General features: G+C 39.7%; 4 protein-coding genes across 8 annotated transcripts; 3 read left to right on the top strand and 1 right to left on the bottom strand.

The window, feature by feature from the left end:
• Positions 1 to 487: 487 nt before the first annotated feature.
• On the top strand, positions 488 to 8,375 carry tnfrsf1a (tumor necrosis factor receptor superfamily, member 1a). Its single transcript, XM_058053267.1, has 10 exons — positions 488 to 639; positions 1,357 to 1,457; positions 1,585 to 1,693; positions 1,772 to 1,897; positions 3,140 to 3,295; positions 3,376 to 3,454; positions 3,881 to 3,936; positions 5,539 to 5,699; positions 6,037 to 6,163; positions 6,303 to 8,375. The coding sequence occupies exons 2-10, from the start codon at positions 1,425 to 1,427 to the stop codon at positions 6,602 to 6,604; spliced, it is 1,149 nt and encodes a 382-aa protein (XP_057909250.1). The 5' UTR covers positions 488 to 639; positions 1,357 to 1,424; the 3' UTR covers positions 6,605 to 8,375.
• Positions 8,376 to 9,419: 1,044 nt separating this feature from the next.
• Positions 9,420 to 20,214, top strand: plekhg6 (pleckstrin homology domain containing, family G (with RhoGef domain) member 6). 5 transcript variants are annotated; one of them, XM_058054038.1, is made up of 15 exons: positions 9,420 to 9,498; positions 10,301 to 10,514; positions 11,467 to 11,601; positions 11,897 to 12,034; positions 12,137 to 12,232; positions 12,307 to 12,357; positions 12,525 to 12,674; positions 13,459 to 13,569; positions 14,995 to 15,144; positions 15,212 to 15,346; positions 15,431 to 15,550; positions 15,623 to 15,755; positions 15,823 to 15,938; positions 17,201 to 18,306; positions 19,850 to 20,213. In XM_058054038.1, exons 3-15 carry the CDS (start codon positions 11,506 to 11,508, stop codon positions 20,019 to 20,021), a joined length of 2,574 nt encoding a protein of 857 aa, XP_057910021.1. In that variant the 5' UTR covers positions 9,420 to 9,498; positions 10,301 to 10,514; positions 11,467 to 11,505; the 3' UTR covers positions 20,022 to 20,213. The 5 variants fall into 5 exon arrangements, with proteins under 5 accessions (XP_057910021.1, XP_057910018.1, XP_057910017.1 ...); XM_058054035.1 differs by having other exon boundaries at positions 10,301 to 10,554; XM_058054034.1 differs by lacking the exon at positions 9,420 to 9,498 and adding an exon at positions 9,760 to 9,799 and having other exon boundaries at positions 10,301 to 10,554.
• LOC131105715 (lymphocyte activation gene 3 protein-like) lies at positions 20,034 to 24,011 on the bottom strand. The gene is made up of 8 exons (XM_058054123.1): positions 23,963 to 24,011; positions 23,737 to 23,848; positions 23,020 to 23,240; positions 21,844 to 22,098; positions 21,467 to 21,778; positions 21,137 to 21,391; positions 20,934 to 21,037; positions 20,034 to 20,356 (listed from the first exon to the last, which is right to left on the bottom strand). Exons 1-8 carry the CDS (start codon positions 24,009 to 24,011, stop codon positions 20,261 to 20,263), a joined length of 1,404 nt encoding a protein of 467 aa, XP_057910106.1. The 3' UTR covers positions 20,034 to 20,260.
• A 2,163-nt stretch (positions 24,012 to 26,174) lies between these two features.
• Positions 26,175 to 27,274, top strand: mrpl51 (mitochondrial ribosomal protein L51). Its single transcript, XM_058053494.1, has 4 exons — positions 26,175 to 26,341; positions 26,526 to 26,616; positions 26,807 to 26,914; positions 26,992 to 27,274. Exons 2-4 carry the CDS (start codon positions 26,526 to 26,528, stop codon positions 27,186 to 27,188), a joined length of 396 nt encoding a protein of 131 aa, XP_057909477.1. The 5' UTR covers positions 26,175 to 26,341; the 3' UTR covers positions 27,189 to 27,274.
• The last annotated feature ends 594 nt before the right edge of the window (positions 27,275 to 27,868 follow it).

Here is a 27,868-nt window from a genome sequence, read left to right as displayed (position 1 = left end):
TAATAAATTAATTAATTAATACTTTTATTCTGATCAAAATTCAACTCTAAATTAAAAAAATAGTAAAAAAATACTAGTAAAAAATACTAGAAAAAAATAGTAAAAAATACTATAAAAATACGATAAAACAATTAAATCACTCAAAATGCATACTGCACTTTTTATTTATATTGGTACATTAGTTTTATTAACATTAAAAAACATTACAAAACATATCCATCCATCCATTTTCTATGCCGTTTATCTCCATTAGAGTCACGTGTTTATGCTGGAGCCTATCCCAGCTGACTTTCCGGGCTAATAAAACTGCAAACTGTCACTGGAGTTCAACACCACAATGCCAACTACAACCACAAATAAGAAAGATAGTTTAGATAAAGCCAATCTTTGTGCTTCAGGTTAGACTTGGCTTAATTGCCACCAAAGTGCGGCATCGTTCTTTGAAAGGTTTCGGTGACGTCACGACTTCCCGCTTGAGTCCGCCTTCTCGCCTGCTGCCAGTGCCTTCGCCTCGGATTTCTTCCTTTTTTGCCCCCATCGCTTTTTAAAACATAACGTTCAATTTTCATTAAATTTCCGAAGAAAACAAACGAGGACGAATCCTGGAGGGAATTTGTCTTGTGACGGTACTTGTCCAAGGTAAGTGAGGCTATAAGAAATGAAAATGTGGACGTGACGCTTTAGTGGAAGTGGGCGCAATGTTGGCAGCGCTCAAGCGAAACCACCTCCGTGGTAGAAAACGCAAATAAAATAGTCAAATATTGAACCCACGACTGGCGTTACAGATACGTCAGTGACATTTGGTACCCTTTTTTTTTTTATTTGTGAAGACTTTAAAAGTAGCTCCTGTTTTTTTTTTTCAAAACAGTGTTTTGTATTGCGTTCTTTTTAATGGCGGCATTTGTTCCCTTGAATGTCTCATATCGTCTATAAGAAATATATACCTTACATACTGTAAAATATTTACTATTTCACACCAGAATGGGACTAAATTGAGTTAGTTTCTACTTCCATGCAAAAAAAACTATGACAAGAAACAGTGTAATGTTTTTTAATGTGCAAAGTGAATGACTGAAACAGTGCTGTCAAGTCAACACCTGCATTGATGATTGTTTTTGTTCAAGTATGAGGTGTGACATGAATTTAAAACCAGCCGAGCAAGAGTTTCCTCTCTGTCACACTCTATTGAGTATTCCTAACATCCATGTTTTGACTTTTTTTCCATACAATCTCTGAAACTAATTAATTTTGCTATATTAAGAATGGTTAGCATTAGCAATGAGTTGATGGTGGGGTGGCCGCTCCACAATGTTGTGTTTGTTAATGATTTGTACTTATAAATGACTTTATTCATAGGTGTTCTCGCCAATGGAGTAAACTAAAGTGTAGGATCTTCACGACGGACGGGCATCAGGCACAGCAAGATGGTGGGTTATGGTGCCCTTCTCCTAGTCGGGGTGAGTACTGACTAGATCTTGAGCACAATGTAAATTAGTCACGCTTTAGCCACACTGTTTTTGTAGCGGCATGCTTAAACAGAACAGAATGTTGTATCACCAGTGTGATCTGTTTTTTGTGTCGCAGTGCGTGTTCACACCCACCCTGGCGCTGATTCCCACCCTCAAGAACAAAACATGTCCGTATGGTGACTACCTGACTGAGACGGGAATATGTTGCTACAAATGCTCTCCAGGTTAGAAGCAATTATTGCAGCGTCTGTTTTTTTGGATCGCTTTCACAGTGTCAACTTGTCACTTTTCCTGTTATCCAGGTTTCAAGCTTGTGCACATGTGCCTCGCTGAGGGGATGAGGAGTAACTGCGCGCTGTGTCCTGTGGACCAGTACACGGATGAAATGAACTACTCTCCCAATTGTATGCGATGCAAGCAGTGCAAAGGTAAGAAGACTTTCTTAAAGGTACGGTATGTAATAGTGGTACCTTCAGATAGTCAATCTAACATCTTTTATTGTTGTTGTTACTAGTTATGGTGGTGCATACATTAGCGCTGGACCAGCCAGGACACCTACCATGCTAGCACTAGCATCAGCTACTGTTTTGATTTGTGTGCAATGTTTGTACGACTTTCCATACACTAAATGGGCACACATTTTATTATAACTTTTTTTCTTTATCACTTCCAATGTCAAATTAAATTGATATTAAATGGAGCTTAACTTGGCAAATATGTATAAAATCAACCTCTACTAAGCAATAATGAAGATTAGGAATGGGCATAATAATTTATTGTGTGACTAATTGACAGCTTGTTGTCTTGTGGTAAAAGACAGGAAGCAGAACTGGAGGTAGCAGAGATGAGGATGCTGAGGTTCTCATTGGGAGTGACCAGGATGGATAGGATCAGGAACAAGTACATCAGAGGGACATTACATGTTAGAGGCCTTGGAGATAAAGTCCGAGAGGCCAGACTGAGATGGTTGGGACATGTCCAGAGAAGAGATAGTGAATATATTGGTAGAAGGACGCTGCCAGGTAGGAGGCGTAGCGGAAGACCAAAGAGGAGGTTTATGAATGTAGTGAAGGAGGACATGAGTGTAGTTGGTGTTAGAGAGACAAATGCGGAAGACAGGGTTGGATGGAGGTGGTTGATTTGCTGTGGGAAAAGCCCAAAGAGAAAGAAGAAGTCGTCTTGAAGCAGTTGAGGCAAAATGGAGAGTGCAGTACTTGGCCACAACCAACAGAGGCGCTGTTGTCACTCTTAAAATAGTTTGCTGTCTACAGAGGAACAACACATCTGTATGGAAAAACACCATTTCTTTAGTGTTAAATAATATAAAAATATTAAACAAACATAGCAAGTAATCAATAAAATCATTTATTTATTTTCACTAATTTATATGTAGTTAAATGTTCACTTTTACTCAAGTAAGTCAATCAAAAGGGGTAATCTTTAGCTCTTTATTGTCCACCATCTGTGTGGATCACCTTATCAGATCAACAAATGCAGCGCATTTCCTGCTATAGTCGTTACTGTTTACTCAGTGGCAGAGCATACAAGGTGTCTACTAAGGGTAAAGTGGAAGTACATCATGGTTCAACTCCAGGGGGGAGCACAGGAGCTGCCGATTCTTGGCAATGTTTTTTTTACCCAGCGCCTCCTTCTGATTGTTTTCCCCGCAGAGTCCAAAAATGAAGTACAAGTGTCCAAATGTGAAAGACACAGAAACACTATCTGCCGCTGCAAGGACGGGTATTACACTTTTGTCATCGACTCCGAGACGACCGAGTGTCGCAAATGTTTGCAGTGCGGTCCTGATGAGAAGGAAGTCGACAAATGTAAGTCTTCCTTATGATGGGATGAATCTCCTGGTCATGTTGTTTTTTGTTTTTTATTTAAGATTTGTTGTTTCATGCAGGCACATCGGAGAGGAACACGGGTTGCGAGTGCAAGGAGAAGTACCATCGAGTGAAAAGGAAGTGTGAGCCATGCAAGACGTGAGTGTGTGTCTGGAGAGGGCGGCGTTTGTCCCCTCCTCGCTGAAAAGTTTGACGGGGAAGTGGTTTTGTTGAACCGAAACCTGTTGCGAGCATTTGTTCAATCTTTCCATCAGGGAGCGGAGAAGAGAGAAGTCAGTTAGTTCTAAATATAGCATTTTATGCCGGTGTTTCCCAACCTTTTTTTTGTCTTGTGTACCCCTAGAGCCTTTTTGCACCCCATCACTCATACGGATTTGCCACAGGTTATTGTCTATGTCTATTGTCTACTGTTTAACCCAAAACATATTTTAACACATGTAAACATAATAGTGACTCCAAGGTTTCCAGTCGTGGCCAGATTGTGAATATTTATCTTCTTTGCTGATCTCCTAAACAAACGCGTTGACGTGATTGCTTACTAACCCACACATCCTCTCTACACAGTTGCTCAACTGATTGCAAACATCTTTGCGAGTCGCTTCCTTCCCGAAATCCTACAGGTGAGTCTATAAGCTACAACATTTTCTTTCATTTCTAAGTGAATCTTAAAAGAAAAAGGTGTCTAAAATATTAAATATTGAATTAATTAATTGAAAAAAAATCTGTAAAATAATTAAAATGGCAAATATTACATAAACATATTAAAATGAAGAAATGTAAATATATGTGTTTATTTTACCCTAGTGAGGGTAAGCGGCACAGAAAATAGATGGATGTATTTATGTAATATTCATAAAAAGTATATTCGAATTTTAATGCATGTATATTTTTTATGCGGGCTGAAGGGCGGATGAGACCTCACAGCTAGAAGACCCGAGTTCAAGTCCACTCTCTGTGTGGAGTTGGCATGTTCTCCCCGTGCATGCGTGGGTTTTCTCCGGGTACTCCGGTTTCCTCCCACATTCCAAAAACATGCTAGGTTAATTGGCGACTCCAAATTGTCCATAGGTATGAATGTGAGTGTGAATGGTTGTTTGTCTATATGTGCCCTGTGATTGGCTGGCGACCAGTCCAGGGTGAGGATGAAAAGCTGTTGAAAATGAATGAATGAATGAATATTTTAATGCATCTTTTACTCGGTTTTGTACTCAACTCTATTTTTCTTCACTGTAAAGTGTCTTTGAGTATTTTGAAAAGCGCTATACAAATTACAATGTATTATTATTATTTTAAATAATTGTATAGTACATGCATATATACTGCGTGTCGCAAGAATAGAACAATGAACCCTTCTGTGCTGACAAGATTTCGACTTGTTACGGGAGTAATGATGTGTCATGCCTTGTGTTCTGGCTTGTTTCGCCTCCGCCATGCCTTAACATTCAAAACAACTTTATCATAAGGATCCATCTGTTGGTCTGACGTCCCAAAAGCCCCGCCAAATGTAAACATAAGAATGATGAAAACATAAAAAATGTATAGCAGTTTATAATGTTATGTAATTACAACGTACTAACTGACAAACTGCAATTAATCCATTGCAGGGTCACAAACTGTCGCTATCATAAAACATTTGAAGTTACATTCATTTAAGCAAGACTAAAATAAAGTAGAGGTACTCACTCATCTTGATAATGGAGAACAAGATGGCTAGTCAAGAGCGATACTGCCACCTAGTGGTGTTCTATAAGCAGTACTAGTGTCCTATGATAGTTATATTGCAAGAAATGTGTGCGTGCAATTGGTTGATTTGATTGTAGTACTCAACATATGTTGCAATATTTTCCATTTCTGGATCTATGGTTATCATCACTCTATTTTTCCCCCCCTTTTTCATCTGTGCTGACATCACAAACAGTGACAAACATCATTTTTACCTGTCACAAAAATTGAAAAATTAGCTAACCGCTAATATCAAAATATAAAAACTAGGCTGACGAATGGCGATGGCGTAAAAAGTGGATTGTGTCTCAAAGTTTTGCATTCTTAATTGTCACACAATTGTTAAAAGAATGTAACCAACTTAAAAATAATAGCACACAAACCATTTAAGGTTCTATTACTGTATAAAGGTGTCCAAAAAAGCCAAAGAAAAAGCAAGTTCAACCTTTCATGTCCACCTTTGTCACGCTTTGTTCCCTTTGTGTCCTACTCGTGTTCAGCTGTGGAGGAGAGTGGAAACGGATTCCTCATCAACGTCCTGGCTGGAGTGGTTGCCACAGCCTTGGTCTTGCTTCTCCTGGTCTTCCTTGTTACCTACAAGGCCACCAAAAGCTGCACAAAAAAGACACTGCTCAAAGTCACGTCTCCAGAATTATACGAGGTACAGTTTATCATAAAATGATCCATTTCATTTTATGATATCTTATCAAGTGGCAATGCTATAGAAATCATCACACTGAGATATTATATAAAGCTTGTGTTTACGCTTCACTGAAAATGAGTGTTGTTTAAATCCCTAATAGCATCACCTTCAGCATCGTGTTGGAAAATGACCATACATGGAAAATGACCATGCATGGAAAATGACCATGTTGGAATTCATGTTTCCGCGGCTCCCCAGTGCCAGCAGCACTTGTGCAGCCCCACAGACCGTCAGATACTGTCTATACTTAGCATCTAGCGTTCTAATAACATGTTGTGGTTGCATCCCATCGCAGACACTGGTTAGGAACACGGAAGCACCGAGCAGTAGCAGCAACAACAGCGACATGGCTGTTCCTCAGAACACTGTACTTGAAATGGACCCGTCCGTGTTGCCCGACTGTGTCCCTCTGGAGGTCAAGAGTGAGTGATTTTGGACAATACCCCCTTTCATGCCTCTGGTATCTCGGCCGCTGTGTTTTCAGGCCGAGTACATTCTTGACATCTTCATGAGCAAATATAACATGAGAAGGTTTACTGTCTTTCTGCTGTCTCGTCTCAGTCAGCGACCTCATCAACACACTGCTTGAGGTGGTTCCCGTGCATCAGGTCAAGCAGCTGGTGCGTTCCCTTGGTGTGACAGACAACATCATCGAAACAGCCATGTTGGACCACCGCTACGCCAGGGAGGCCCACTACCAGATGTTCCGAGCGTGGGCCGAGATGGGCTCGCTAGGCGGCGGCGGTGGAGGTCGCAGTGGAATGCTGCACTCGGCTATGCTGCAGAAGCTGCTGCACAATCTCAGACAGATGCAGCTGGGGAAGGCGGCCGAGGAGCTGGAGACAAAGTACAGCATTCAGTAACGCTCTGATGTGTGCCAAGTGGGACCCAAAAAAAACACACACACACACACCTGAATCTACGTTTTTGTTCTCAAAGACGGCCTGAAAGATTGTCCGTGATAGACACAGTTGTTGCACGCGGCCTTTGTGGACATATGAGCTAGCTACCTCTCATCCTGCCATCTCTGTGTTGGATTCAAACTACTGAGAGAGATCAAGATGGCTCAAGATGTTTCCTGGATTTAAAGATGGACTATGCAGAGGCAAATTTGCCGTTTTTTATTTGATGAATGTGAATCTTTTGGCTGGAAGTGACAGAATGTATGTTCTGAATGTAAATATAGATTAGAATGTTCTAGATCAACACTATTTAACTGGCGGAAGTCAAAATGGCCCTCAAGTGTAGTCTTTTTACACTTGAAAAAATGCTGAAAAATTGCAGCCTTTTTGCAGTCGTACTTAAATCAGCAGCAAAGGCGACGCAAAATAGAATAAGACGGGATAGGATTCAATTTATTGTCGTTTCACATGCACAAATACAATGTAAGGAAAAGTTATTAAGCATCCATTTAGTTAATTAATGGGATTTTGATCGCATTTGTCGTCCATCCATTTTGTGTTTGTGGGCAGGAACAATTTTTTTTGTTGCTTGCTGCCTTGCAAGTAAACAATGCTAAATCTATGTTAGCAGGTAAGACAACCACCAAGAGCAGCTTACAGAAAAATTGAAGAATGCTCAGGATATTCACCTTTAGTTGATAAAAAACACTAGAAACAAATTCAAATTCAATATGTAAACTTTGCTATGCTTACTGTTTTTATAAGATTATTCTTTTGACTTCATAATGGTCCTGTACAATGTTCTGAATCATGGCATGTTATGTTTTATTATCAGAAGGCTGGACTTAGGACAACATTGTTATAGATGATCTTCGACTATCGGTTCATCAACGTTTATGGGCCTGACGATCGCTCTTAAAAGTACACATGGTTCCCGTTCCTTTCCATTGGTATTCCCCGGTTCTAGACACTTGGATCATTTAAAATGGTGCAAAAAATAATATTTTCTCTAAAAAAGAAAAAATAATGTTGTTATTTTCACGTCTTTTCCAGCTAGAAGGTATCATTCAACACATAAAATGACCTCATATGGACAGACTATGAATTGTTTTGTGTGATTCAAACCCTTCATGGTATATCTCAAACTCTCATTGTATGGTTAGAAGTTTTGTCATATCAAACCAATGAAGCAATGTGGTGCGGTAATGTTGTACATACTGTATATACTTTTTAAAATACCTATTAAGGAAATGTAGGCAGAGTAAATACTCTTCAGGGTGAATAGTTCTACTTTAAAGTCGGAACACTATTCAACCATGGCTGAGGTTAAAGGTCATCTGGGTGCTAATTGTCGCAGTGGTTGCTCTTGACTTTTTTTGTCATTTGTTTTGAAGCTAGCAGCGGGGGGGTTCTTTTTAAACTGTATTAAAATCAGTGTCCATTGGGGAAAATCCCTCCCGTATTCCCAGATGTCCTCCTCCTCCTTCACCTCCTCCGACTTGTCAGCATTCCATTAGGCCCCATTCTTATGCAAGCATTAATCACGGCCTTTAATGCGAAGCAGGGCCGCGCCTTGTTTCAGGCCGTCATACCAATCTCAGCCTGCACCAACTAGTAAATGTGCCAAGGTCTTTCCTCATACACTTTATGCAACACACTTTAATATGGACGTTCTCCAGCACAATGAGTGTTGCAGCGAGGTTCTTTTCAATAAAGCAAAGGTCAAGTGTCATTGACATTGTTTTTTTGTTTTGAGTGGGATTGCGTCAGGATTCCAACGTAAAATCATAAAAAGGTTGATCATATACTATATTTTGAAATCATAGGAAATACTCTGAAGAACAAGTAGAAGCAGAGTGATCAAAATAATAAGTGTTCTAGTATCTATAGTATGTATTGTTTAAGATGGCATTCAACTTTATTTGGGCCAGAGAATCTAAGCCACATTAAATTGTAAGGATTTCAAATTTTCAAGTATATGACTTGATTTAACTTGACTTGACTTGAGACTTGGGATTAAAGACCTGAAACTTGCAAAAGACTTGACTTTCCCCCATGTCTGTTCTGTTTACAGAAAATTTGCATTGAACATCAAATTGTACCACTTTATAAAGTTAATGCAGTGTTAAGTTAATTTAATTTGCAGTGGTGTTCGCCATGCTTCTCTATTTTCTGATTCTATGGTCGAGTGGTTAGTGCGCAGACCTCACAGTTCGGAGACCAGAGTTCAATTCCACCCTCGGCCATCTCTGTGTGGTGTTTGCTTGTTCTCCCTGTGCATGCGTGGGTTTTCTCCGGGTACTCCGGTTTCCTCCCACATTCCAAAAACATGCTAGGTTAATTAGCAACTCCAAATTGTCCATAGGTATGAATGTGAGTGTGAATGGTTGTTTGTCTATATGTGCCCTGTGATTGGCTGGCGACCGGTCCAGGATGTACCCTGCCTCTCGCCTGAAGACAGCTGGGATAGGCTCCAGCACCCCCTGCTTATCCTTGTGAGGATAAAAGGTAGAAAATGAATATTGTGGCCCTGTTGTGAATATCCGAAAACGATTTTCTCCCATGTGGAGACGAGACACACTTGACATTGAAATAACAATCCGTCAGCGCCTCACCGTCTGCGCTTTCTTTTTTTTCACTCGTCTCTCACATAAGATCAGCCATAAGAGCGCTGATTTGTGGGCCGCACAATGCAGTCGTTCCCGTCGGGCCAGTTGTGAGAGGGCACAGGTGAAAGCCACAGAGGGGAGGGGCCCAGGTAAACAGGACGAAGAGGAAAAGAAGAAGAAGGAGGAGAGAAAGTGAACAGAAACTAAAGATGACCATTTTATACTAATGGATACACTCAAGCCCAGGTAGGTTTTTATTTTTGGTACTTTATTCTAAGTTGTGTTTGTTCTACTCTACCAAGAAAGTACTTCTTATGTTACAACATACTTCTTCAAGATTTCTTAACTCACCCAAAGAGGAAAGTACACCACAAAGCGTATTCTATACGCTTACACATTTGATTTCTATGATAATGTAGCCTGCAGGTATTAGAGGGGATAAGCGTAATATTTGCTGTCACCGATCAATCAAACGCTCTGTGATGGATTGCTTTTCACTTCCAACAGGTTAAAGTTCAAAATCTGTGACAACACAAACGGTTTTCAGGCAAGTCATTGCCGCATTACATTGTTTGTCTGTGTTTCCTTGAAGTAACCAGTATTGTATACGTCACTTCTTCAATGGACGGCCAACAATAGTAGGCACACCTGTATAACTGTTGTATCCTATACATAGATGTTTATAATATTACTATTTTCTTACTATGTACTACTTACTATGTTTATGAATATGTTGTTGAAATGATACTATTTCTTTTCTGGGGGTATTCAGGTCAGAAGTGGCATATCTATTCCTTAAATTAGACTACAATAGCAATATTAATTGAAATATATGGATCCCACATGTATCTTGACTAAATTAATACAGTCTTTGATGTTAATATTTCATTGTCAATTTCAAATTGTTGTCTACAAGATAGTACTACTTTTTCCCATTCAAAAGGTTCCATTTTAACATGCATGTATATGATATATATTATTTGTGGGAAAACGTCAACTACAAACTATATTTTCACGTCACTAATAATAACCCCACCCCCTCCTGTAGACCCTCCTATCAGGGCCGGATGACTTTCTCTGGGCAATGAGCGAGCCTGTGGGCACAGCGTCCTCCCCACTTTAAACATCACATATGAGCACCCTTGGATACATTTTTATCGTCCAACAGCAATGGAGGTGGCGGTAGTGCCGTCACGTGATGCTGCTGGCAGGCTGAACCACAGCGAGTCTCATATGCAGGACACCCCGGCGGACCACAAGGGGTCAGCAGACAAACTCAAATTCTATACATATGCACATCAGGCAAGTAAAAGAAGACACAATTACCGGTATATTCTATATTCCTCATCATTAGGAATCACTACGAAGTATCATTAGCATCATTAGCATTAGCAAACTTCCATTGCGTTATTAACGTGTAAACGATGACAGTTCTACTTTATGTTTTTTCTTGTTTTTATTCAATAATTATATTTATTTCTAACAAGACCAAAAATAACCATCCAATTACCTTAGAACCAAGGTAGGTATGCACTGAACTGGGATTATGGTCGTAGCTTCACACGTTTAAAATTTGTAAAAATTGTTTGAAATATATTTTTATTTATTTAAAATAAAATCATAAAATTTGAAAAAAATACAACATGAAATATATTGTTTGTTTATTTATTAGTTTGATTTTTAATATTGTTTTTGGCACAATTGAATCTATAAAAACACAGAAAAATGTGTAGTTGTTAGTAGAAACAACAACACATTGTTGTTTCTACAACAAATTGTAGGAAAAATAATTCATGCTAATATTGTAATATTAATTATATGTATGTGTGTGGGAAAATGTATTTATTTATATTAATAAATAAAATAATTTATATAAATAAAAATAATGTATTAAAAAATAATAAATTTTTATATGAATTAAATAATTTAAATTTAAGTAAATAATTTATTAAAATAAATAATTTATATTATTTGTTAGATCAGTTCGCTTTTTTATTTAAGCACTTAACATTTTTTATTTTATTTAGGCATTTATTTTAGTAAATTCTTCTACTTTGCATCTATTTTTTGTGACAAATGCTTACTGATAATGTAAATGTTTTCATAAGTTCACAATTTTATAAATTATTTGTTTTTATAATGCATGTATTTATAAATAATTAACATTTTGATTGTTATTATCTTTATTCATGTAATTATGCCTTTTGTTTCCAGAGGCGAACAAGACAGAAAGTTGTGAGTGACTACGCGTCGATGAGTAAGGGAGCGACAACAGCTGCCAAGCCTAGAGCTGCACTCAAACAAGTTTTTCTCAACCAGGGAGCGTCTGATAGGAACCCAACAGCTGAGGTACCATCTTGTCTTGCGGTTACAACACTATTGCAGCTGCGAGTACTGTAGTACCCCATGGGTCAATACTGGGACCAAAAATCTTTATTTTACATACCTGTATAAAGTAGTAAAGTAGTAGAAGTAAACAATCAGTAATTGCTGAGACGTATGCATACTTCCGTAGTTAGTCTTTTGAGTGCATAAATGTGCTGAGACTGGCCTTATATTTGTGTTCCTGTAAGGAGTAATAACATTTTAGGGATGTTTAGGGAATGAAAACCCTATTATGATATAAAATCATTCAACCTCTTAGGAGCAGAGTCAGCTGGATGTTCTCAAGCAGGGGCTGGAGGCCTTTGCTGTACCCGTCAGCTTGAAGTGGAGATGGAGGGAGGAAATTCGTGGAAGCACGTTGGAGAGGAACTGGACTGACATTGTCCACTCTCACTCGGTAAGAGAAAAAAAAAAAAGTTAGAACCTGGAATGGATTATGAGCTTCCACTAATAAGTTTGGTTTTATGAATTTCACTCACTCTTGCTCCTCTCTTGCCAGATGATGTCTCGCATGCAGAAGCATCAGCAGGAAGCTCTGTGGGAGTTTGTGCACACTGAGCTCAGCTACATCAACAGACTTTTCATCATCAAAGATGTAAGACCCCGCCCACACCACTGCATCATCAGTGTTAATATTGTTTTTAAATGGACGCTCCATGCTTCTTGCAGTTGGTGATTGCAGCCCTGGTCAACTTGCACCTCCGTGGCTTCCTGCAGGAGGTCAGTGCAGCTCATGCTTTTTCTTTTTTTTTTTTTGGGTCAGAGCACATGACACCAGCACACGAAAGGAAACATTCAAATGTAGCACTGCATGTTTCCATTTCGATGGCGGAACAGTCACGCAACTTTGATTTTTCAACTTTTGTATTGACTTCCTGTGTCGTCAGGTGACCCCCACGCTGCTTTTCTCCAACCTCCCTGCCATCCTCAGCGCACATCAGCTGTTCTGGCAGGAAGTCATTTATCCCATGTTAGAGGAAGTCCGTTCCACAGGCAAACCCTTTGACCCCATGAGGTTAGAGGCTGGCTGCCTGCATGTGAGTGCTTACTGGGGTTGGTTTGAAGTCGCGACATACGGTGGTGGGAAAATGTGTTTGCTACCCCCTTCCTGATTTCTTCTCTGTGCATGTTTGTCAAGTTTTAAATGAAATGTATTATTATTAAGGGAGAAAAAAAAAATCAAACCTACATGACTTTAAAGTCGTTTCTAAAGCTTTGGGACTCTAACCAACCACAATGAGAGCCATTATCCACAAATGTTGAAAACGTTGGTGAATCATAATTATCCCAAGAGCGCCACCAAGTTGAATTTTCTGGAAGGCACCATTACATTTGGCATAAAAGCATTTCAGAAAAAGAAGATCATACCAACAGTAAAATATGGTGGTGGTAGTGTGGTGGTATAGGGCTGTTTTGGGGCAATAATTCTTCAATTATTGCAAACGCTTGATTGTAGTTGTTGCTGCTATGGGTGGCCCAACCATGTTTACGGGGCAATCATTTTTTTTTTATTTGGACTGCATTTTGTATTCAGTTGTGTTGTCATTGAGTAATATTTACATTTGTTTAATGCTCTGAAACATTCATTCATTCATTTTCTACCGCTTATCCTCACGAGGGTCGCGAAGGTGCTGGAGCCTATCCCAACTGTCCTCGGGCGAGACCCTGGACTGGTTGCCAGCCAATCACAGGGCACATATAGACGATTTAACACACACACAAGTGCAAAAATATAAGAAATCTGGATGGGGGGGCAAATACACTGTCACTGTATATCATATATAAAAAGAATCAACATACAGTCAATGTTTCTATCTGCAGTTCCACGACCACTTCTCTCAGTACCACCATTACTGTGCTGAGGAGGAGAACAGCATTGAGTTTGCACGCAATCAGATGGAGAGCAACCCACATTTCTTCACATACGTCCAGGTGAGCCTTGTGTCGATAACTTTATGCGGAGTAAAATTAGGGTTTTGACTAGTTCGGTGGTTTTGTTTAGTGGTACATGTTTTCCAGTCAGACTTACAAGAACATTGACAGTACGATAATAACATGTGACTACATCCTGGTGACAGACAGTAATGGTAATAGTAATGGTTTTATTTCATTTGAACATGCATCAGATTACAATTGAGTGCATCCCATAATCAGTTCACAGTTCCACATGACCAAAAGGAGTAGGAAGAAGCAAAGCTTATTAAATCCTACCCCTCCATCTGGTACTTTTACAATCAGTAACTGTTACATTTGTTCACTTCCTGCTTTCCTAATATAGTTTAAGTTTTGTTTTGTTTTTTGTCACGTACCGAAGTACAAGGCGATATGACCATCCAATGACATAATGTGTACCATAGTAAGTGTCAATATAGTGATATGTATAGCACATCATTACTGGTTCAAGACTCTTGGATATGCAATCCGCCATCTTGACTTGAAAACAGCTTCATCTTAGGTTTTTGGCCTATATTTGATCAGGAAATATGCCAATTTTTACTTTTTTCATTTTTACATTTGTTCACTTCCTGCTTTCCATAATACAGTTTAAGGTTTTTTTTGTTTTTTTTTAATAATGCATTTCGTACTGAAGTACAAGGTGATATGACCATACAATGATATAGTGATATGTATAGCACATCATGACTGTTTCAAGACTCTTGGATATGCAATCCGCCATCTTGACTTGAAAACAGCCTCATCTTAGGTTTTTGGCCTATATTTGATCAGGAAATATGCCAATTTTTACTTTTTTCATTTTTACATTTGTTCACTTCCTGCTTTCCATAATACAGTTCAAGTTTTTTTTTTGTTTTTTTTTTTTAATAATGCATTTTGTACTGAAGTACAAGGTGATATGACCATACAATGATATAGTGATATGTATAGCACATCATGACTGGTTCAAGACTCTTGGATATGCAATCCGCCATCTTGACTTGGAAACAGCCTCGTCTTAGGTTTTTGGCCTATATTTGATCAGGAAATATGGCAATTTTTACTTTTTTCATTTTTACATTTGTTCACTTCCTGCTTTCCATAATACGGTTTAAGGGTTTTTTTTTGTTTTTTTTTAATAATGCACCTCGTACCAAAGTACGAGGTGATATGACCATCCAATGACATAATGTGTACCATAGTAAGTGTCAATGATGGGCTATATGTATAGCCCATCATGACTGGTTCAAGACTCTTCATCCTTGTATTTAGCAAACATCAACTGCTTGTATTGTTTCTTGAATTCGCTCAGTGTACTCAGACTCTGTTGTCACTTTTCTAAGTGTTGTTTTAAATACTGTTATTGTTTTTAAAATGTAATCAGTTGCAAATATAATGAAATGATGTTTGTTTTTTTTCCAGTGGGTGGAGACTCACCCTCAATGTCAGCGTATGCGTATCGGAGACATGCAGGCCAAACCTCACCAGAGGATCACCAAGTACCCCCTCCTTCTCAAGGCTGTCCTCAAAACCACCTTGGACCCTCGTGTGCAACGCAGCATTCGCAGTATGGTGAGAAACTATGAAAGCGGAATAAAAATGTATTAAAATGGAATTAAAATGTGCTTTTTCTTTCCAGTTATACAGTGTGAATACTTTTCTAGACAGCATCAATGAACACCTGAGACTGAAGGACGAGGAGATGGCGCTCTCCATCTCCGCGCAGAGGCTGGAGGGGTATGAGATGGAGGGACTAAGCGAGGAAATTGACAAGGTAAACGAGAAGTTGGACTAATAGAAAACAAGGCTTTAGTCTGACCTTCTGTTGCAAGTCATATCCATCACATCTTCTACGCAGCATGTCCGAGATGTCTGTCAGTTCAAGCTGACTTGCCCCATCCCAGGCGTCGGTTCCGGGGTGGTACGCAAGCTCCTCTTAGAGGAGAACCTGAAGGTCCGAGGTAGAAAAGACAGCAAGGTGAGCCAGTGGATCCTGTTTGGTCCTTTCACTTTACCTCCTTACTAACCTCATCTTTATGTTCATCTTCAGCTGGAGGTGGTGGCTCTGCTCTTCTCAGATGTTCTTCTCATGACCAAAGTGCAGAAGAAAGGCGAACACCTGAAAGTGGCACGACCTCCTTTAGCCCTTGACAGAACCTACTGCATTGCACTTAAGGATAACTGTGAGTACAATCACGGGAAAGTTGAGGAAGATTTCAGTTTTAATTAAGACACGCCCCTTTTTTACAGGTTCTTTTCTTCTAGTGGAGGTGGGGGAGCTTTGCTGTCCTGTAAATGCCTATGTGTTTGCAACCAGCACCCCAGAAAGCTGCTCCACGTGGGTGTCTACCATTAATCAGGCAAAGGTAAAACATAGTTGAAATACTATTTCTTAAACCTTAATAATGATTTGGACTGCATGAGAAAGAGGAACATGTACCTGTCCTTGTCCACATGCTCCTTAATTCATGAACAAGTACAACATATTGTACAACACAGCAGCAACAGAACCCATGTTGCAACAGTGAGAAGTGGCAAACTGGCACGGGTAACGAGATTTCAACTACTGCTATCTTGGGGAGTTGATTTGAAAAACTACAATGGGTGTCGCCTACAGCCACAGTTGTCCATTCCAATGTTTTTGACCCAAAGACTCTAAGAAACTGTGGTTCCTTTAATAGAGATCTTCATTGGAGAATTGGTGGTACATAAAGAGGCCGGGTACACCCTGGACGGGTCGCCAGCCAATCACAGGGAACATATAGACAAACAAAATATTCATATTATTATTATTTTTTCATATTATTATTTTTTTTTTACGCGTGCAGACCTCACAGCTAGGAAACCAGGGTTCAATTCCACCCTCGGCCATCTCTGTGTGGAGTTTGCATGTTCTCCCCGTGCATGTGTGGGTTTTCTCCGGGTACTCCGGTTTCCTCCCACATTCCAAAAACATGCTAGGTTAATTGGCGACTCCAAATTGTCCATAGGTATGAATGTGAGTGTGAATGGTTGTTTGTCTATATGTGCCCTGTGATTGGCTGGCGACCAGTCCAGGGTGTACCCCGCCTCTCGCCCCAAGACAGCTGGGATAGGCTCCAGCACCCCTGCTACCCTCATGAGGAAAAGCGGTAGAAAATGAATGAATGAATTTCATATTTGAAGAACTACATTGGGCATCGCCTACAGCCACAGCTGTCCACGCCAATGTTTTTGACCCAAAGACTCTAAGAAACAGCCAATCACAGGGTCGCCAGCCAATCACAGGGCACATATAGACAAACAAAATATTCATATTCATATTCATATTCATATTCATATTCATATTCTTATTCTTATTCTTATTCTTATTCTTATTCTTATTATTTCATATTTGAAAAACTACATTCATACAAACTACATTCATATTATTATTATTTCATATTTGAAAAACTACATTGGGCGTTGCCTACAGCCACAGCTGTCCATGCCAATGTTTTGACCCAAAGACTCTAAGAAACTGTGGTTCCTTTAATAGAGATCTTCATTGGAGAATTGGTGGTACATGAAGTTAGCTGCTTAGTTCTTTAGCTGCTACACCTCAGCTAAAGTCTTCTGTGTGAACTCGTTTGTGATTTTACGTTGCCAGGTGACGCTGGAGAACTTGAGGGAGGCGGAGACAGGAAGACACTTGGGGGCGAAAAAACCTTTGGTGGCCGATGAGAAAGATGGTCGTATAGTTCAGGTGCTAAACGGTGCTGATGCTGGGTATCAGGATTCTGCTAGATTGTTGCACCAGAGATTGGGCATCAAGGATCATGGCTGGAGAGCAAGACAAAGTGAAGTCCATCAAGAGAAGGTACTGAGTCAGTCTCTAACCTGGAATCACGCTAATCCACCCCCCACCACGATGGTTGAAAAACAGATTTCTGAAAAAGCCACCCGGCCACGTAGTCTCGTACCAGGCGGTTATCCAGCTGTGGACTACCCAATGGATGACCTGAACACGGAACCATCAAAAAAACACTTGGAAGGACATTTCCAACCTGCTAACCATTCCACATGGAAAAAACACGAATTGGGAGACATTGCGTTTCCTCCTGAGACGAACGGACTCCACAAAAATCTGAAGCTATTACGCAAGAATAAGCCATTCAGCGCAAACCAAGACCCCTCTCCTCACATGGTTCAAGGTTCAAAGCCACCATGGTCAACATCCAACAACTCCTCTTCTGACTCTGACTGCAGCGTGAGCACCAATTCCCACCTGGTGCTGAAGCTCAGCTCCCTGAAGCCCACCCAGGGAACCTTTTGGACTACAAACATCTCACCAGACCCTCAGACCTTCTCAGAACCTGAACTGAAGACTCTTAGCTTTAACGATAAAAAACCTAGACTGAAAACCCAGAGGAGCGTTTCCAATCCACACATTGGAATTCCAGAGGAATCCTCCAGCATGTCTACGCCACCATCTCCTCTGAAGGATCTTCTTGAAAGAGCCAAAGGGAGAACAAGAGACAAAGATGGTTCAAAAAGCCACAAAAACGTACATATGGCCCATTTAAAGCCCAAGTACCACCCTGCTCCGTCGCCATTGCTGTCCACCTCTTCATCTCCGTCCCCGAGTGACGGAGACAGAGACACGGAGTGGGAAGAGGGAGGAGAGGTGCAGCTGCTGCGGCACCGAGCCCTCACGGTGAGTCAAGGATGGAGGGAGCAACTGGTGGACGGAGAGGACAATGACAAGATAGACAGGTGAGAATTAAAACTACTCATCCTTGGAAGATGTCTGACAAAGTTAATCCATTCATTCATTTTCTACCGCTTATCCTCACGAGGGTCGCGGGGGGTGCTGGAGCCTATCCCAGCTGTCTTCGGGCGAGAGGCGGGGTACACCCTGGACTGGTCGCCAGCCAATCACAGGGCACATATAGACAAACAACCATTCACACTCACATTCATACCTATGGACAATTTGGAGTCGCTAATTAACCTAGCATGTTTTTGGAATGTGGGAGGAAACCGGAATACCCGGAGAAAACCCACGCATGCACGGGGAGAACATGCAAACTCCACACCAATAGTGGAATTGAACCCTGGTCTCCTAGCTGTGAGACCTGTGCGCTAACCACTGTGCAGCAGGAGATATGTCATGTTACACAAATCGGTATCGGCTGGTATCAGAAATTGAGAGTTGGACAATATCGGCATATCGGTTTTTGGCAAAAAAAAAAAGCCAATATCGGACATCCCTATTTTAAACATTGATTTCACATAAGCTAACTAAGCTAACGTTATTTCTGTCAACAAAAACAACATCAAAAGAACTAGTTTTTTGCTCTTGCCAATCATGGCAGACTCTGTAAGAGTGAAAGACTTTGTGTCATCACCAATGACTACTTTTGGACAAATGAGGAAATGGAAGCTTATCTTTTAAGCCAAAATATATGGAGGATGAACTTCAAGTTATTAGGCAACACTTCCCCCATAGTAGTACAATGAAGACAGTCACTTACAATGTCTTCTCTCATTGGGATGTCTTTGTCTTTCAGTACAAGACTTGTTCTCCTCGTTGAGCTGGTAAAGTCAACATAGTACTCGGGTAAAAAATGCGGACAGCAAACAAGCATCCGGTTGAGTCTTCCTAGCGAAGTTGAGAGACGTGTCCACTTTTCGGTCTGTCTTGTTGCAGTGGCTTGAGGCGTTATGTTACTCCCCCAGAGGAATATCATTACTTGTGTAAGCTGCTATTATAACAATATCACTGTAGCATTGATAATATGCTACAAAATGAGACATTTTTGGAGGATTGATTTTAGGGTTTTATTTTCCAAATAGGTGGCTCTATGACATCCATTGTTAGCTCTGTCGTGCTAACTCATGTTAGAAAAGGGAATTCAATATGTGTTCATGTTTCACATAAGTGGTTAGCACACAGGCCTCACAGCTAGGAGACCCGAGTTCAATTCCACCCTCGACCATCTCTGTGTGGAGTTTGCATGTTCTCCCTGTGTATGCGTGGGTTTTTTCCAGGTACTCCGGTTTCCTCCCACATTCCAAAAACATGCTAGGTTAATTGGCGACTCCAAATTGTCCATAGGTATGAATGTGAGTGTGAATGGTTGTTTGTCTATATGTGCCCTGTGATTGGCTGGCGACCAGTCCAGGGTGTAGACAGCTGGGATAGGCTCCAGCACCCCCGCCACCCTTGTGAGGATAAGCGGTAGAAAATGAATGAATGAATGAAAATATAATATAGTAGGTACTGTACTTCTAATGTGTATGCCTCCCTGTTTAGCCCTCTATTTACAAATGGTGTCAACGTGGACTGGCCTGGCTGGTGCTTCGATGACAAGGAGGTGATGGACTATTTGCATCCTGGAGGCGAAGGAATTCCGGACGATATCAGTCAGTCGTTGACGCTCTGTGATCTTTCCGAGCAAGACTTGGGGCCGTGTAGTCAAGTGTAGTAAAGACACCGAGCTCATATTTTTTTTTGACTTGAATGTAGTTTACATATAGATCTGTGTTTTGTGTATGTAACTTATTTATATTGGCCATTGTTTTGTGTACATATATAGTTCTACTTTTTTATTGTGTAGTGAATAAAAGCATTTACCACTCAACATACATACATTACTGTCCTTCTTTAGCAAACATTGGTTCATGTACAAACATCTATAATACAAGTCTCAGATGAAATATGACTTCACTTTTTCACTTGACTTTCCTCTCTTTTGTCGTGCTCGTTGACCTTAACATGAAGAATGGTCTCCAGTGCAGAGAACTGAAAGATCTTTTTTCTCTGTAGAGTGGAAATAAACAAATGAAAGTGAGCATAATAACAGTATTTTTTACAATTTAAGATACTGTACAAGGTGTGTAGTTAATAGGCAGTTCACGGTTATTACGTTTTAAATGTACTGTATTTGTGTTGCACACATAATAATAATTAAACGATGTGTTTCTTTAATAAGTGAACTTCCTCAATGTAACTCTAAAGTTACCCGGATGTTCTTTTTCTCTGCTCGGGAGCCACCACCTGCTCAACACTGCCCCCTGTGGCGAAAGAGTGCCACTGCATCCTACTAGTTATTTGTGCGCATGCAATACACATTAATTTAACAATTGCTACGTTTGTCATACCATAAAAATTGTTTATTGTATACTTTTTATTGTATGATTATTATTATTATTTTGTTTTTTATTTATTTATTTTAGTTTGTCAAATACTCTAAAACCTTAGACGGAATTATTTTAAAATGATGACATAATGTGTTTAAAGCCAAATATAGTACTCAGTACTATATGTTTGTCATTTTTGTAGCATGATTGGACTTGATGGTTGATACAGTTGCAATATGTAAATAAACGACTCTTACCCTCTGGTGTTTTTTGTACAGCTGAACCAGGATCAGAACCAGAAGAACGAGAAGAACGCTGAGACTGAGTACAAATGATGTGTTGTACAAAGAACTAGTTGACCCTGTAAGGTGACCGGTCATTTTTAAAAGAAAAAAAAAACAGAAAAGTCAATTTAAGTCAAATAAAAATAACTAAAATCTACAAAGAAATCAAAAGTTACCATTTTGAGGTGCAATGCGATGTGTTACGTTTCCCAGAAGGCGTTCTTTCCCGTGGAATCGACACACCCATTCGCCCACATCCTCGACGTTCACTTTGCCCATATAAAGAGTCTTTCCTTCCTGGATGGATTTAACCAAGCGTGTGCCACTGGGGTCATAGGTCACGTGAACCCACTCGTAACGCATGACCTCACTGGTGTCCGTCAGCTGACATGTCAATGTCACCATTTTCATCCAGGAGACGCCGCGGTCAACTTTAGACACAAAAGTGGCATTAATACAATTTATTGGGAAATATGGATAAAAAGATGACTAAAACTACTTCATACTTTTTGCGATGACGAGCTGCATCCTTCGAGACAGGCTTTGTCCTCCGACCACTCCAGCACATGTGTACCTCCCCTCATCTTCAAGACCGACATCTTCCACCCTTACTGATTGGTCCCAAGCAGGCTTAGAAGCTGGTGATGAAGAGGAAAAGGAAGATGGAAGACGACCAGGTTTTGTTGAAGAGCCAGGATGTAGTTTCCGCCAGCTGGGTTTCGAGGGGATCGAGCCAGGGGAGAACACACAAGGGAGGGTGGCTGCACATCCCACAGCTGCATACACTCTTGCATCATCTCTGGGTGGATGGATGATTCCTGCAGGGACAGAAAGGAAACTGTAAAAAAAAAAAAATTCTCTCGTGTATAAAAGTTCCTCTTACCTTTCACGGTTAAAGATGCAGATGCTCGGCCCTCAAAGCCCCGGTGGGCCACCACACAAGTCCACTCGCCTGTCAGTGTCACGCTAGCCGTTTCCTCTATAGTCCACTGAGCTGTCTTAAGGTTCTTTCCACTTGGAGACACAAACATGCTGTTGTTCAATCTCCATTGTACGCTGGCACCCACAGGCTCAGGTGTCACTCCACAGTGGACTGAAAACTTGATCCCAGCAACGGGGGCTGCCGAGGAGACAGATACTACGAACAAAAAATTTGATTTATATTATATTTGTATATTTTATATTTTTTTATGTATTTTAAATATATTTTAAAAATATTAAAAAAAATATATATATATTTTATTATATATATATATAATAAAATTATATATTATATATGTTATATATTATATATTTAAGCTGGCACCCACAGGATCAGGTGTCACTCCACAGTGGACTGAAAACTTGATCCCAGCAACGGGGGCTGCCGAGGAAACAGATACTACAAACAAAAAATTTGATTTATATTATATTTGTATATTTTATATATTTATATTTATTTTATATATTTTTATGTATTTTAAATATATTTTAAAAATATTAAAAAATATATATATATATTATATTTATATTTAAGCTGGCACCCACAGGATCAGGTGTCACGCCACAGTGGACTGAAAACTTGAACCCAGGAACGGGGGCTGCCGAGGAGACAGATACTACGAAGAAAAAAATTTGATTTATATTTTATATATTCATATTTATTTTACATATTTTTATGTTTATAAAATATATATTAAAAAATAAAAATATATATATTTTTAATATATTTATATTTATTATTAATTGCCACATATTATATTTCTACCTTTAAAAAATAAAGGCTTTATACATTATTATTATTGTTCTCACTCATAGATGAATACGCTACAAAAACAAACAAAAATAATATAATAATATTGTGCAGCCACCCAAGCTTGTTTACATGCTTCAGAATGTGTTTTGACGAGGTCATCATTTGTTAAAAGGTAAAAATCTCTATAACTGTATACAACATTTTTTTAAATGGTTGTAACCAATTGTTTTACTGTAATTGAAGGGTTTTATGATAATAATCAATCCTTATATAAATAATAAATAAATAAATAATCAATCATTGGTATTATTTGAATGACAGTACCTTTAATGACTCTCAGCATGACTGAGCGTGTCATGAACTGTCCTCCGCTGATGAACCTGCACTCAAACACGCCGCCATCGTCCTCCCTGATGTTGCTGATGTGCAGGCTGCAGTCACCTCTTTCAAATCGGGAGTGCGGGCATCTGACACGTCGAGCTCCGTTCTGCAACCATCTGGAGCCCCAAAACTGCATTCCGCTCTTCTCTTGTCTCCAGACAGTACTGTGGACGGTGAGGCCACAACTGGAATTCATTTGTAATTCATTTCATGTGCAGCGGGAAGAGAAAAGTGCCTTCCTCAAGCTGTTGGAAGGCCCAAAATATGAATAATTGTAAAACTTTCATTCATTCATTCATTCATTTTCTACCGCTTTTCCTTACGGGTGCTGGAGCCTATCCCTGCTGTCTTCAGGCGAGAGGCGGGGTACACCCTGGACTGGTCGCCAGCCAATCACAGGGCACATATAGACAAACAACCATTCACACTCACATTCATACCTATGGACAATTTGGAGTCAACAATTAACCTAGCATGTTTTTGGAATGTGGGAGGAAACCCATGCATGCACGGGAAGAACATGCAAACTCCACACAGAGATGGCCGAGGGTGGACTTGAACCCTAGTCTCCTAGCTGTGAGGTCTGCGCGCTAACCACTTGACCGCCGTGCCGCCTAATTGTAAAATTTTAAATAAATAAAAGCAATTGAGAGGTCTTACCCTTGGTTGACTTTCCTCCAAATGATAACACGTGATGAAGTGTTGCAGACACACGGGAGTACGACCTTGGAGTTGGATTCAGCAAACACTTCCTGTACTTCATGGTGACCCTCTAGGACAAGACAGAGAAATTAAAATGTGCAACTTCCATGTGCACCAATGATCCCAGTGGGATGGATGGAATTTCCTTCTGTAAAATACAGTAATGAAATTCCCCATCAATTACCTGTCATAGAAAATGAAATCAGGCCAAACACCAAAAACTCAAACAACATTTCTTGTTGTGTCTTTTGACAATATGTGAAATGTTTCCCCTCTGCAGGAGACTTTTTGGTGATGTTGCGTGACAAGATGTACCATATATGCCTACAGACGGGGAGGCGGAGTCTTCGATTGGTTGTTCTTCTGCTGTGGGTTCTCTGTCAGATTGGAAACTATGAGCGGGAGGAGACCAACTTCCTCCCACGGATTCTCTCTGTTTGTCTCTCACATATACTGTAATTGTGCTGTGTGGACGTAAATACTGCAAGGTAGCGTAACTTCGAGGTGTTACTTGTTCACACCTTCGGTGTCACTAAACCAAGTGGTTAATGTGCATCAGCGTGTGTCCTTCGTCACTGCTGGTCAGCCATCTTTCACAACATGGATTGACATCATTACCAGTAAAGGAGGCAGAGAATGAAAATGTAAAATACTGTAAATTTTAATATTTGTCCATTGACTTGCACTATGAATGTCTTTTCTGTATTATTCTAATAATTTTTAACATTATTGTAAGTAAAAAATTGGCATATTTCCTGATCAAATACAAGCCAAAAACCTAAGATGAGGCTGTTTTCAAGTCAAGATGGCGGATTGCATATCCAAGAGTCTTGAACCAGTCATGATGTGCTATACATATCACTATATTGAAACTTACTATGGTACCCATTATGTCATTGGATGGTCATATCACCTCGAACTTAGGTACGGGACAAAAAAGTAAAAAAAATATAAAAATAGTAAAACTTGAACTATATGAGGAAAGCAGGAAGTGAACAAATGTAACAGTTACTGATTGTAAAAGTACCAGATGGAGGGGTAGGATTTAATAAGCTTTGTTTCTTCCTACTCCTTTTGGACATGTGGAACTGTGAACTGATTATGTGGTGCATTCAATTGTAATCCGATGCATGTTCAAATGATATAAAACCATTACCATTACCAAGCTCGCCAGAAGGTGATTAGAACTTTTTGAGGAGAAGGACTGCAACTACATAGACTTTATATACAAATAACAGATATGTTTTTTACTTATATAAAATATGGACTAAAGAGTCAGTGCCTCACCAGCCATGAACCTCACCACATGTCACTGGTGGTGATGTGCCTAATGCTGTGCCAAATAAATGTGTGTCACTTACTATGGGGGGGGGGGGGGGGGCTTTCTAGAGACCCCCACGTGGGAAGAGATGAGACTTTTGGACTTGTGCAAGTTTAGCATTTTGATGATTAATATATTGTAATGAGCTTGTCAGCAAACGCATCACACCTCCTGGTAGTCAAAGTGTTGTTGATGACACTGAATGTTCCACTGACTGACGGTTTCTGGCAGAGAATGCATCTCATTTCGGAAAAATTATTTCACATTTGGTTAGTCAGCATTTATGACTGGCGATGTTGCTTGCATTTCTAAAATTACATTTCCATAAATACTCTTTACTACTCCAGTACCTGTAATGCATGCACATAGGTTGTTAACTGCAATTATGTATTTTTTTTAATATGGAAAAAACATATGAGTGATGTTATTTCTCATCAGATAATTTTAATTGACAAAATCACTCATCCACTGCCCACTCATATCACAGAGTAATGGAATCTAATCGTTCATTTGGGGTTTTTTTTCATTTAATTTCTACCTACACTCACATAGTCAGCATAATTCATAACTTGCAGTGATTGTTACTTTGAAGATGACAAAATATTCCACTGAGGTTTTATTCTGTGTGGGTATGTGACGTGCATGTATTAGAAATACACTGTGATACTTTAATTGTGATTTACTTGGCATTGTTGCAGCTGTGTACTTAAAGACACAGTACATTGTTATTGTGTTTAAGCACTAGCTAGCAAGACTTCTACTTAGACTTCTACAGATTCTACTTAGTTGATTGTGTTTGAAAAAAACTTTAGATTACTCAATTGCATCACTGTATTGACAACAATAAACTACACACAGGAAATGCCTTATGCACAATTCGTGACAACACTGAATACGTCACACAACACTGGCGCACTTAAAAAATGACGTCAAAGCAGAATTTAAGTAATTACATTCAGGTATTTTGATTTTTTACTGTTTATTTTTTATATTTTACTGTCTTGATGGTATTTTGAACGCACAGACATTGTAACATGTTTGTTTTGGTGTGTTAATTTGGTTCCGTTTACATCCGGGTAATTCGTTTTCGACGCAATGCATTGTGGGACAGTGAGTAAAGATGGCGGCGTCCACATGCATCCAAAATTTCCAATAACATAGCTTTTCAAGCCTCAGTCTTCACTTATACCAATTATTGAAATAACATATTCGTTCTTCTTTGGGATTCAAAGACGGGACGAGGTAAATATATAACAACATGTGTCACATTGTTGTCTTTTTATTACGAAAACGAAAAGCTAATGTATGCTAGCTCCGATACAGCGGGTCAGTATATCGGTGAAGCTAAACGACACATTCACACGCAGCGTCATTTATGGCGATGAAATACATTATAATAGAGTATTAAATGAGTGTTTTATTGTAGATGTTTGGTGTGGGAGTTTTGCTGCGAGCTGGAGCCTACCTTTGTCGGTCGACCGGGGCTCTGCTGGATTCAGCGAAAACCTTCTCCACTGGTAGGTCGAGTACAGTCATTCCTAATTAGGTTTAACATGTCATGTTTTTAAGGACGGGCATATCTATAGCATAAAGTAAAGTTAGCTCTTACCTTCTATGGTAGCATTTGAATAAATTAGTATTTCGTCTCTCTTGGCAAATGTGTGGAACATTTCCATTATGAGCAAACTATGCTTCTGACGTTTGCAGGTACGAGCTGCCTCATAAGGATGCACGCCATCCCCAAGCCGAAAGTAGTGGACAGATGGAATGAGAAAAGGAGCATGTTTGGAGTATATGACAACATCGGAATCCTAGGTAAGTGATTCAAGGTTAATGATATTCCTAAGTTACTACATACTATATATTTTAAGAATGTATTTGTGTACCTGCAGGGGATTTTAAAGCCCACCCCAAAGACCTTTTCATCGGTCCTTCCTGGCTGAAGGCGTTCAAAGGCAACGAGCTGCAGCGTCTCATTAGGAAGAAGAAGATGGTGGGAGACAGGATGATGACTCTGGAAAGACACAACTTGGAAAAGAGGATCCGATTCCTCTACAGACGTTTTAACCGTACTGGAAAACATCGCTAAGACATGACATGGGAATCAGACCAGCTTGTGTTTGTTTTGTCTTTTAGAAGTTGTATGCATATGATTAAAACTAGTATTGACAAGATGTTTATTGTGTTGTTTTTCCACATTTTACTTTAAAAGATGGCAGTTTTGCACAATCTAAAGCGTCCTTTATACTTTCTTGGGAGAAAATGTGACTTTATGACAATATTTAACCACTACATTAGATACATTTATCCAATACAAGTGCTGTAACCTAAAATTACCCCTTTATAAATATTATAATGGTCATACATTTCCATTACTTTAGGTAAATATGTTTGTATACATGTCAGTGTGTGTTGTCTTTATTTATAAGAGAATCTGTGCTGCACCCTAGTACCACTAGGTGGAGCCAGAGTACCACCGGTGGTACTCGTAACAGTTTAAACGTGACTGTAGTATCTACAGTACTTGTATGACTGCATTGCATCATACTGCGATGAGTTTATGTATTTTTTAACCTGACATAAATAAAAGAATACACTAATAGAGGCGGGTGTACCTAAAGTAGTGTCCAGTGGGTGTACTGTATCGATGACAAATACGAATGAAAATAGGAGAATCCCAAGCTAAACTGTCGAGTCAACTCATCAAGAGGGGACATCCACGCACTGCAATGACGTCCACGCTCGCCCACCCCACCCCCCACCCACAGC

This window comes from Doryrhamphus excisus, chromosome 17 (assembly GCF_030265055.1).
Source record: "Doryrhamphus excisus isolate RoL2022-K1 chromosome 17, RoL_Dexc_1.0, whole genome shotgun sequence".
Taxonomy (NCBI): domain Eukaryota; kingdom Metazoa; phylum Chordata; class Actinopteri; order Syngnathiformes; family Syngnathidae; genus Doryrhamphus; species Doryrhamphus excisus.
Note: the sequence above shows the minus strand (reverse complement) of the source record. Positions and strands in the feature narration are given on the sequence as shown.